Below are 11,994 nucleotides of genomic sequence, written 5' to 3' on the forward strand. Positions count from 1 at the left end.
GTCCTTGGACCATTCATCTAAATCATATAATAGTAAAATTTCAGGGACAGACAGTACCTCGGTGTTCCCAGAACCAACCAAACCGCCAACTGGAGTCTCACTGTCCCTAAGGCATCTACTTTAAAATTCTCCTCAATGGTGAGTGTGTGTATACACACTTAATTCATTATTATATAGCTAAGCCTTGAGCTCTGCAAGTGAAATCAATTTTCTTTCCCACATTTTAACCTTGCAGATACTTCAACAGAGGATTTGGACACCTTCATAACCTTTCAGGTAAGCCAGGCCATAAATAAAATCTTCTCTTTCAAAATGTTTCAAGGTTTTCTTTCTCTTTAAAAAAAAAAAAAAGATACTTCTGTTATTAGAATTAGTACTAAGGCTTGTCCTTTTGAAAGCCAGAGGATTGCTTGAGAGAGAAGCCTTATTCTCCACACACACACACAATTTTTAATGTGATGATTTAGAAATCTACTTTGGATATAGTCTATGGCTTTTCTGGCTGATGATAGAATTTCTTTTAGGGTTGTTTGAAGGGTCCTTGTTGTTAGCATATGTCTGTTGTAAAATGAGTGAGTGACCAGGCTGTGAGATTTCTTTGTTCACTAAAGTAGCAAAACCAGATGATTGCTGAGCACTGTAGGGGCTCCATCTGTGAAAAGAGAAAAGAAGCTTTTGTTTTAGTAAAAAATTTTATGATAAAATCACCTTTTTCCCACTGCCCCAAACTTGTTGACTTTTACAGTTTCCAAAAGAGACTCATGATGTAAGAATTCTTTGATGACTTCACCACGCACAAAGCAAACAAAACCAAAAGGAAACTGAAAACTGACTCTTTTGAAAGATACTGTTACTTTCATCCAATTGTGAAATGAAGAAGTATGGCAAAAGTGCAAATACCTCAATGATTGCTTAAAAATTTTTTTTAATATCAACTCTTTTGGGGGAGGAGGATATAGCTCATTGGTAGAGCACATGCTTAGCATGCACGAGGTCATGGGTTTGATCCCCAGTACCTCTATTAAATAAAAAATAATAAATAAATAAATAAAACTAATTACCTCCCCCCCAAAGAAAACAAAAGTAAAAAAATTTAATTAAAAAATGTATCAACTCTTTTATTTGACAAAGAAAATGGTCTATAGAATTTTTTTTTCTTTGTTGAGGTCCACACATTACTTCCAACATGGTTTACTAACGTTTATTCAATATAAGTAGAGCTTCTTTTCATTCAGCAAGCTGGTAAGAAAATATATGGAAGCCCCAAGAAAAGGCTTTTGGTAAAATGATAGCTATATTTAGAAGCATGCTAATTTTTTCAAACTGAGCTTTCTTAGTAGGAAAAATCCCTAATCCTAAGATGCATTTTCCAGACAGAGAGAAGTGAGATGTAATTTCATTTTGTCTGGCTTTGCATTTGCGTTCACAAGAACATTGCCACGCAAATCAAACCACTGTGGCCTCTATGTCCCAGCAAGTTCAAAGATGCGAATAAAACTGTCTCATTCCTGTTCTCTCATTTATTTTTATTGGTAACAAAGTGTCAGTCACTGGTAACACTCCTGTAGTTTGTTGCAGCATTTAGAGGCACAGATTAAGAGGATTGCTCATCTATAGTATCTCCAAGATCTTAATCACCTGTCCTGGAGCCAAGAGAGACCGTGAACATGAGGACACAGTGTTCTGTTTTCTCCTCAGAGCAGGGCAGATGACATCTGTGTTGTGTAGGTAAACTTGGCCTGGGGTGCATTAGTTTGGGGGCTGTGGGACCATGGATAGTGGTCTCCTGTGAGATTTACAGTTCTATTCATTCACTCCTTCATTCAGCCATCATATGTTCAGCACATCACCATGTGCCAAGCAGAGAGCTAGGCCAGTATAACAGAACTGGGTACCTAGCCTCATGATTTACATCATGGAACCATAGAATGTTAAAGTGTAAAGGACCTAAAAATGGTCAAAATCTAACATCACAGATAAAGGGCTTGCTAAAGACAGCATGAGTTACAAACCAATCAACCCTGAATCTCCAGACTCCCAGGAAATTGCTCTTTCCATTATATTCCACTGCCTCTACTAACAGGTGCCAGTACCTCTCCTCTCTTTCCTGCTAAATGATGAAAGGCACTGTTTTCAAGAGAGAATTTGATGGATGAAGTACTGTGGGAGGATGAGGAATAGATCAGAGAACCCAATGCTTGGGTGGAGTGGCAAAATTCCACAATCCTCTCTGAAAATAATCCAGTAGAAAAGAGATTCAAAACTCAAAACTCAGCTTTCAGAAAATACCTGCCAGTGGGAACCTTGAAGGAAGAAGAACAGAAACGGTGCAAACCCATTGCAATTTAACCTAGAATTTCTGCTTTCTTTACTATGATTCTACGGTCACTCTCTTTAAAGAAATAAAGCAGAAAAAAAAAAAAAAAGCAGCCAACAGGTGACAAATAAAGGCTCAGACATTTGCCCTATTTATAAGCCTTTGGAAAGTCCTGAAAATGCCAGCCAGTTTCTAACATCCTCTTCTGAAAGATGGAAGAATAGAAAATGAGATTCAAGGACTTTACAAGCTTGATTTCCTCTCTAGAATCAATTCTTTTGCAAGAAGCAAATCCCCTCATGTTTGCGGCATTTGAACTAAGACTTTATTTCACCCCATCTTTATCTAGTATCTAAATGTCAGAATGTATTGTTCCTACAACTGAAGAACATGTCGCTTAATGAGTTCATAACAGAAGATTGCTATTCTCTCCGGCCGAAGTACCATAAACCCACTGATGGGTTTCAGAGACTTGAGTGCCAGAACTGGTCATCGTTTTCCAGTGGTTTACCCACGGTGAGCCTTACCTGAGTTAACTTTTGTGCCTAAATCGTAGGCAAAATTGGCCAGATGAACAACATAAACTTGCTAAAGATCAAGTTGTGTGATAGTTCTAGGGATGATTTCACAGCCCTACAAAGGAAACAGTCCCTGGCCTTGGAGAACAGGTTTCTGATAAAGAGAAAGAATTCTGGACTGAGAATCAGAAGTTCTCGGGGGAAGGCCCGCTTGGTGATAGATTACATGTCTTTTCATCTCTCATTCTTTTTCTCAGCCGTAAGATGAGGAGCTAGGTGAAATTCTTTGACTTATTCACTGCTCCACTTTCGCACATGAAACTGTGCCTGGCACATAAAAGCTCTCAATAAATATATGTTGAATATATGAATAAATCTCCAAGAGGCATTCCATCAAGGTGGTTAAAAGGATGGCTTCTAGAATTAGAAAGTCTTGCTTTGAGTACTGGTGCTGTAGGTCACTAGAAATGTGGTCTTGAGTAAGATATTGGACCTCACCAATCCTCATTTTCCTTCTCTGGGAAGTTGAGATAAGAATGATCATATCATGATTGTATTCATAATAGTTGCTATGATGAATATTATATTTAAAAAAATTAACTTCATGTAAATGCCAACGTTTATTGGTTACCATTATTCTCTGCTGTGGGGTGGAGAAAGCATGAACTTGAGCTCCCAGAGGAAACCTCGTGTGATTGGCGCCCCTTAAGCATGAATAATCGCTGCCCTATGATGAAAAGGACGGTTTCCTCTTGAAGCCTGAAGACCTGTTGTGATTGCAGCCTCTGTCTTCTTTTCTTCCTGGACAGGGGACTTCTCGGTCAGGATGGACAAACACCTCTTGTTGCTCCTATCTGTCTTCTGCTGCACTGTGGGTGAGTCACAGACGTGAGGAGTGGGCTCCAGAGGCAGGGTCTTGAGAGCCACCAGGAAGATCCATACATGTAGCTGGTGTCCATTGCAAGGCTGAATCTTGACCACACTTACATGGAAGGGAAGCCAGCCTTCAGAATGCCCCTGGGTCTCTATGCCACCTTTCTGATCTTTTCAACATTCTGCCATTCCCCATCAAGGGCTTGAGCCTCTATGGCTGTCCCTTCACACTGCTTCCCCACTCTGTCCCTATAATTCCCCATAATCCAAAATCCTAGTAAGATTTCCCTTAGGACATCCTTTCCATTTATAAAGCTGTTATCCATTTGCTGAGGGAGCTGGTCGGTCTACAATGAATAATTTTGTAATTGGTTTTAATGCCAGACAGGGCCTTTTGATACCCTTATCAGGGATTTTTGTGTTAAAACAAGTGGTTGTAGGAGAGAAAATATTGGATGCACTGAAATCAGACAGATTAAAAAATGATTCAGTCACTGTCTTAAATTCTCTGTATCTCCAGTTGCTCATTAGAGAAATGGGGGAAACAACCTACTTACAGGGCTTTTGTGAGGATTAAATCAGATACAAAGTAAGAGAACATGGCCCAGAGGAGATGCTCAATAAATGTTACTTTCTTTTCTCATGCAGGTGCACCAGGGAGAGGTTTTTTAAAAAATTAAATCTGTATTTTGATTGGCTCACCCCACAGTACTGCATAAAGTGGCACTGACTGCGATGTAATTCATGATTACACCATAGATTCAATTTGAAGTTCAAAACAGAGTATATCAAGTAACAACATTTAAGCTGCAAATGTCAGGAATTCCATCATAGTAACACTTACATGGGTAAAACAGTTTAAAGCACTCAGCCTCATGTCGCTCTTTTATCTACAGTCCTGCCAAGTAGGCCAGGCCAGCATTAATAGAACCATTTTTAAGCTGAAAAACCAGTGCTAAATCTTTGCTCAGTTACCAGGTTAAAAGAGCTGAAGTTGGGACCTGAATCCTTTTACTCTCACAAGGGCTTTTCTCTAGGACATGGCGTTAATGAGAGCGCCAGCTGCCTCCTACCTGATCCTGACCACCAGCTTTCCATCCACCCCGCTGCACTGCCCTCCACCGTGTCTAGGTCTGTCCAGTTTCGTCTAAGTCCCCGCCTCCCCTGCCCTTACACCAGCTCTGTGCTCTCTAGCAGCGGCACCCCTGAAATGTGTAACGTGCCACCTCCGCACGGAGATGGATCGCTGTAGAAGAGGCTTTGGAATCTGTGTTGCCAAGAAGTATGAGACCTGCTTGCTCTTAAAGATCCTCCAGGGTAAGTTGGAGGATCAGGGGAGGCGCTGTGAGATTCCTAGAAAGTTCTTGGGAGAGTACTTCAACAGTTTTCTACCCCAGACTAAGGCCAGTGCAAGAAAGGAAGCCAAGTGCCGGGTGTCCCTGGGCATCAGCAGAAGGGGACTTGGGAAGATGAGACAGGAGGAAGAAGCATCTGTACGGAGAGCTGGAGGGTGCCAGGGAGCTTAACCGCGTAACGCCTGCAGGGGACCCGTGATTTCTACGTCTCCCTGCTTGGGTCCTCTTGGGAAGTATAAGACAGGAGGCCATCTCTAAACCTATCCTGATACCTAATTAAATTTTTACCTACAGGACTAGTGCCAGGTTTGACTTGCCTTTAGAAAACTTAGATCACTGGCTTATTTTCTCTCTTTCTTTGTGTGTGTGCGGGGTTGGTGGGGGGAACGAGGTTTATTTGTTATTAGAGGAGGTACTGGGGATTGAACCCAGGACCTCATGCATGCTAAGCAAGCGCTCTGCCACTTGAGTTATACCCTCCCCCCATCACTGGCTTATTTTCTGCGATGCCTTCTCATTACAGATGACATTTTCCAGTTAGCATACATGGTGTGTCAGAAATTCTGCAGAGACTTGACATACAGGATCAACAGTCGAACTTATATTCATAAGTGCTGCAACCACAATTACTGTAACTTCAAAAGTCTAGCGCATGCTTTCTTCTGAGATCTCACTCTAAGATGTTATGGATGTTTCTCTGCCTTAACACTCTGCCTGCCTTTGCTTTCGTCTCCTGTCTGTCCTGGAAGTATCCTGGCTGTCTGTAATTCAGTGTTACCCTTCCCATTGCCTCCAGCTTGGTTCGTACCACAGTCGGAGGATGCTTCTGAACAACAGATTTCTCCCGCTGTGGGGACTGGTATTTACCTACTTCAAGCAGCCCAGGAGAAAAATGTAAAACAAGACCATTCTAGATCCTTGTGTTTCGCTTAGATAGTTGAGCTGAACTAGAAATACTTCAGCTGAAAATTCACAAAATATTTTTATCTCAAACTCCCCATTTATCATTGCTGTAATTAAGTAGAAATAGCCACAAAGTAAATGGTGGACACTCAACGTTTATCTCTATGGGCAAAAAATTATTTTCCCCAGTGGACAGTGTCCACTTCATACACAGTCAAGATTTTCTTGGCGTTTACGATATGTATCCATGTACAGTGTTAGCAGGAAACAGCAGGTAAAGGATTTCCTGCCTCTGTGACATTCACAGCTCACACTTAGCCACTTCTGGGCCTGTCAAGATGTACATTTAAGGCATATTACAGTCTGGGCATCAATCCCAAACCCATGCAACCCATGTCTTTCTCCTGTTTGTTCAGACAACTTTGAACATTATTCTGAGTGCAAGTCACAAAATTTTGGAACTATATCAAACTTATTAAGTAAATAAAATTCCCTTTGTGCCCCTGAATCTGAGAAAAACAATATGAATATTTTGCCATATCTCCATATATTATTTCTGTACGTATACTACATGTTCATGTTAATAAAGACTATCATAGCTGACATGATGTATGTGATATTCTGAGTTGTTGTGGAATTTGCACGCTTATTACCGCCCCTCACTATCCCTCCTAGAATGTGAGACCCAGAATCGGCAACAAATTCAGGAGCTGGTCCCCTGGAAAACTCCTTGAAAAAGTCAATTTCTTATAAATTTGTACTGGGGAAAGGTGGTGAACCCACCACTGGGCAACATAACTCTGTGGTATTCATTATTTTTATTCCCCCAGGCAAAAGTGAACTGAATGCTCTGTCATTTGTGCTCCCCAATGCCATGGCACAATGATATAACAGAGGTGAGAGTTATTTGGTTCTGGAGATGCTCAGAGCCGACAGTCCTGCTAGCCAGAGTAGGTGTCAGACGCTTCAGTCCGCAAAGTCTGTCCTGCTGGTCGCCTGTCCAAAGAGGGCCATGGGTCAGCGGCTATGGCGGAGAATCTTGCTTGGCAAGGAGAAGAACTTGGCAGTGGGGTGGCTACAGGAATGATCAGCTGAAGGCTAACTGTGTCACGAAGGCTTACGTTTGTTTTGTGTGTTGGAGCAGGCAGGAAGATAAAGAACAGATTCTCTTAGAATGACCTTTCAAGTCGGAGACTCAGGTTCCGAACAGACTGGTTTCTCTCAGATGATTGAGCAGCAAGGAAATGAACTAATCTCTGAATCCCTGAAGCTGGGTGACATCTGGAGCTCTACAACTCAGAATAGCCAAGGACTAAAAAATGTCCACAGGACTGTGTAGCGCCCTGAAAGGAGCTCAGCTGAAGTGTTCCGGGGATGATTTCCTTGTATCTCTTCCTCCATCTCCAGACCTCCCTTCTCTTTGGAATTTTCTGGGAATCTCCAGGTGCCTTTCTAGATGTGAAACGCCTAGCCACAGGTAGTTTTCCTCCAGGAGAGTCCATAACGGAGCTGGTTCAAGATTATTGGAAGACTCTATTACCAGAGCAAGCTCAGAGTCAGGCACAACGTCCAAGGTGTTGCGTGCTGAGTCAGTTCTGTTCTCCATTTGCTTTTCTGAAGACCTGACCCTGAGTTCACTCATATCCCTGATCTTGGGAAAGGTAAAAATCCAACTCTTCAACTCTTCCCACAATAAGTGGCTGAAAAAGAGCCTCAGAGTCAGAGAATGACTGATCACAAAAGGGCACAATTATTAAATGCTGTGATTAAGACATCTGTAATGGCGCCCTGTTGGGCCTCACTTACTGATGCGGCTGTGTTCTTTGTTTTGTCTCATTGCCTGTGCTCTCCTGATAATAAGGTGCCTCTTCCCACTGAAACCAGTGTGCTGCAGGGGTGAGCTTAATGATCATTTTTTTCTCCTCTGTTTCCCTGGCAGCTGAGGAGGAGGACTTCTGGACCACAGATTGTTCCTGTGATTACATACAACAGGTTATACCCTGGGTCACAGAGGCTATTTAAGAATCAAACTGTTTACTCTTCACTTAGTCAAGTTCTGTAAATTTGAAGTAACCGTCTTGGAAGATTTTGGTTACGTAAGAAAGGTGGGATGGTCTGACAACCATTGTGCTATGAGTCACAAATGTTTATGTACCTGGAAGAGCAGCTCCCAGACCTACCTTTCTGATTTATGACAGTAACGAACCATCTTGCTGCCTCCCTTCCCTCAAAGAGAATTGTGAGGAACAGTCAGCCTTAAAATGTGGTTCAAAAAACAGCAGTTTCAGAACTTCAGCCAGGTCTTTGTGCAGCCATTGGCTGGCAGTTAGGCACCGGAGACTCCATGGCTTGAAAAAGACGTGATCTATAGTCCCATTTTTCTCTGCATCTGAGGCCATACATGGTTTGGAAGGCAAATAAACAAAGGGCCTTTTCTCATTCTGCATAATGAGACGAAATACCCTTCTTAGGGTTGGCATATTACAGTTAGGGGAATATTTCCTTTCCTGATGATGAACTAAACTGACTGTGCTGTCTCTGAGAAGCAATTTTTCAGAGTGCAGTCAGCTTGTTTATGTGTGTGCCCGTGTACACACGTGAGTGTGTACGTGTGTGTGTACGCAGGTGCATGAATACCATTGTTTTCCTGTTGAATGGCCAGAAAGATAGGAGGACATGCACAGCTCATGCAGACAAGTGATCGTAAAGGGGAGGGAACTGGTACAGCAGCAGCAGCCAGGGCTCCTTCACGGGTACCAAGACTTAAACCCCTTTTGAATGGCGTGCCCGTGGTGAAGACCTTAGGACCACAGGTTGTTCCCACTGTTCTCCTCTATGTCATAGAGGATATTTTCCTTAAATACAATCCCTATGTCTGCCTGCCTAATTCCCTTTGGGTGAAAGGGTCTGTGAATTACTGTATGTCAGAATATACACTGGGGGGCAGAAAGTAGGTCTGGTCCTGAGAGCATGCAGTAGGGCACCTGAGGGTACCTTTTCTAAAGGATAGTGCGGATTTATACCATGGAGGATTTAAGAAACAGGCATGAACCTGAAGGTAGACAACCATAGCCAGGTTGTGTCCATGAGGGTACCACCTGTGATGGGTTTCCTTTGGTTTTTGTGTTTGTTTTCTGTCCCTCATATCATGGAAATAGGCATATTTTGTGTACAGTTTAAAATTTTTATTTCTCTTGTTAAACGAGTCATTCTCAAACATCGTTAACACTCTAAAGATTCAAACTTTCATACAACCATTTATTGTGGTGTGACTAGGAATAAATGAGGGAGAAGTGTGGCCCTCCCACTTTTGTCCTCCACTGAACCCCAAACAATGACAGCAGCATCTTATCAGCTGAGCACTGTTCTTTGGACTACCTGGCTTCAAACCCCAGATATGCCGCTTACTAATGATGCGACCACGCCCAAGGTGGTTAGCGTCTCTGCTCCTGCCTTTCCTTATTTATTAAAAAAATAGACTAATTTTCATATAATTTTAGTAATATACTCATAGTAATAATTAAGCTAATTTTAAAAAGTTAGTTATACTAACCTCATAGGTATTTTGTGACAATGAAATGTGATGATGCGTGTAACTGGTTTAGAATAGTGTCTACTACAAGAAAATGTCCATTAGATGCTTGTGACTATATTAGCATATTGAGAGCCACAGCCAAAGAATTCTAGAAAGTGCCAAAGATCAAACTGAACAAGGGTTTTCACAGAGCTAAAACTAATGTGAATTATCAACTACTGCATTTAACTAATATAGAAATAAGTATGATAATATAAATCCCTTTTTATCTCAGACAAACATGCAAGAGAAGCCCTCTAAGGAGGGGTTTACAAGAAGCACAGATCTAAAGAGTTGTCTGAATTGCTTCTGGGTCAGGCCACTGAAGTGTGGAGCGTGGTCAGCCCTGAGGCAGAGGGTCAGCCATATAGTGAGAGAGCGCCTTTGGACCTGGACCAGACACTGTTACAATTTCAAAGCAACTGACGACACCCTTAGTAGCCCTGGAATGAGTATTTGACCTCACTTTAAAACCAAAAGAAAATGAAGCTATAGTGGCACAGAAAATTCTTAGGTTAGAAAGAAAAGCAAGAGAAGAGCAAATAAAGAAAGCAGTCTGACTCCGTCTGCCTCTGCTCAAAGAAATACTGTATGCCTGAAGCCAAATCTTTTGGGACCATTGAAAACTATGTACAGAAGTGAATCATGCAGCATCATTATTTCCCAGCCAAATTCTATTTCTTCTTTTTAAGCAGATACTAACTTCTGTTTAATTTTCTAATTAAAAAGTAATATATGGCTGTTAAAATTTTAAATAATACAGGAATGTAAAAAGAAGTCGATGTTCTTGCCCAGCGCCTTCACACATACCTGCCCACCCGCCAATCACCCATTTCGAGATAATCAGTTTACAGTGCGATTACAGTGTGGGGAGTTCAATTCCTCAGTGAGAAAGCTGTCAACTGGAACAGAAAGCCTCTTCCACCAGCAGAGCGGAGACCCTCCCGCAGACCTGGTCCCTCTGAAACACCTTCTCTCGCAGGCAACACCCCCTGCTGGATGATGCTGTGGTTGCCACAGGATGAGGCTGCTCTCCTTGCCGGGTTCGTTTCAGAAAGGCAGAGGCATTGCCTCGAGGCTTTCATTCATACAGCAAATATTCACTGATCCCACCTTTAGGTACCAGGCACTGTCGTAGGAGCTGGGAAAACAATGATATATATGATAGTCATGTTTCCTACGCTCACTAAATGTATGTGCAGGTGATGGAACCCAAACACCAAAAGCAACGCGGACCAGGTAACAGACAGCAGAGCCAAGCAGTAATCAGAATAGTTTGACTCATGCAGACCTATGGCAGTGGCTAGTTAATTGTAATGTTCCTAGAAGTGAAATAGATGGGAAGCCTAATAAATTTTACTTGATCTATACAAGCAGGATAGTTCTACATTGAATGAACAGAAGTCTAAATTGAATCATAAGAACAGAAAGTCACGGCCCCTCAATTAGTTCATAGACTAGAGCCAGTTTACAGACCCAGAACCCCTTGAGTGAAGGGGGCACAGTCTGGGGAGACCGAGATGGCTGGAGGTTACAGAGGAGAGAACCAGAGAGGAGGGAGTGTGAGAGAGCGAACTCCAAGACCTGGAGAGGATCCCTGTCAGGTGTTCAGCTGAACACTGATCAGCACACATACGGGAGGAAACTGTACAGAGCAAGAGGAGGCAGTGCCCAAAAGCACAGTGTTCGTTCCCACGAGCCAGACTGGAAGACTTCCTCACTGACGGGACAGCAAGTAGGACACTGAGAAGGATTCTACCTCAGCGTCAAGAGGCAATTACCTGTGTGGTGAGACAGTTACCTCAGTGTGCTCTGGTTCTGTCTAACGTCTAAAAACAAGATCTGAAAGGATTAAAGGGTTTCCAAATAATTTAATCACGTGCCAGAATAAACCTCAGGAATGTTTATAGTACTCCAAAAATATCTATCATCCAACAAGGTAAAACTGAAAATATCTGGCCTCAAGTCAAAACTGAGCAGGCATGTGAATAAGCAGGAAAATGTAAGCCTTAATGAGGAGAAATATCAATCAATCAAAACAAACCCCCAAATTACACAGGTGATAAAATCAGTGGACCATGACATTAAAACAGTTACAATTGTGAGGAGGGTGGAGCTCAAGTGGTAGAGTACATGCTTAGCATGCACGAGGTCCTGGGTTCAATCCCCAGTAGAAAGAAGTAAATAAACCTACCTACCTCCCCCTCATAAAAAAAAAAAAAAAAAAAGTTGTAGCTGCATTCAGTATGTTCAAGAAGTTAGAGGATAATCAGGCATGTTAAGTAGACATTGATGATATTAAAAAGACCCAGATCAAACTTCTAAAGATGAAAAAAATATCTGAGATGAAAAATACACAAGATAAAATTAACTACTGATTAAAAATTAAAAGAAGAAGAAAAAATTTTAAAAAATTATCTACTGATTAGGCATTGCAGAAGAGAAAAATTAGAG

General features: G+C 41.9%; 1 protein-coding gene across 2 annotated transcripts in view; it reads left to right on the top strand.

The window, feature by feature from the left end:
* Window positions 1-6,668, top strand: part of PATE3 (prostate and testis expressed 3) — a 68,685-nt gene extending 62,017 nt beyond the window's left edge. Inside the window, exons 1-4 of one of the 2 annotated variants that reach the window (XM_064482199.1) lie at window positions 1,175-1,724; window positions 3,645-3,710; window positions 4,903-5,025; window positions 5,587-6,668. In XM_064482199.1, the coding sequence (XP_064338269.1) occupies window positions 1,709-1,724; window positions 3,645-3,710; window positions 4,903-5,025; window positions 5,587-5,729 (348 nt within the window). In that variant the 5' untranslated portion in view covers window positions 1,175-1,708 and the 3' untranslated portion in view covers window positions 5,730-6,668. Of the gene's footprint in view, window positions 3,711-4,902 lie in introns of those variants that run through there. The other variant, XR_010378952.1, reaches the window with a different exon arrangement.
* Window positions 6,669-11,994: the final 5,326 nt, after the last annotated feature.

The sequence above is a fragment of the Camelus dromedarius genome, chromosome 34 (assembly GCF_036321535.1).
Source record: "Camelus dromedarius isolate mCamDro1 chromosome 34, mCamDro1.pat, whole genome shotgun sequence".
In the NCBI taxonomy this organism is placed as follows: Eukaryota; Metazoa; Chordata; class Mammalia; order Artiodactyla; family Camelidae; genus Camelus; species Camelus dromedarius.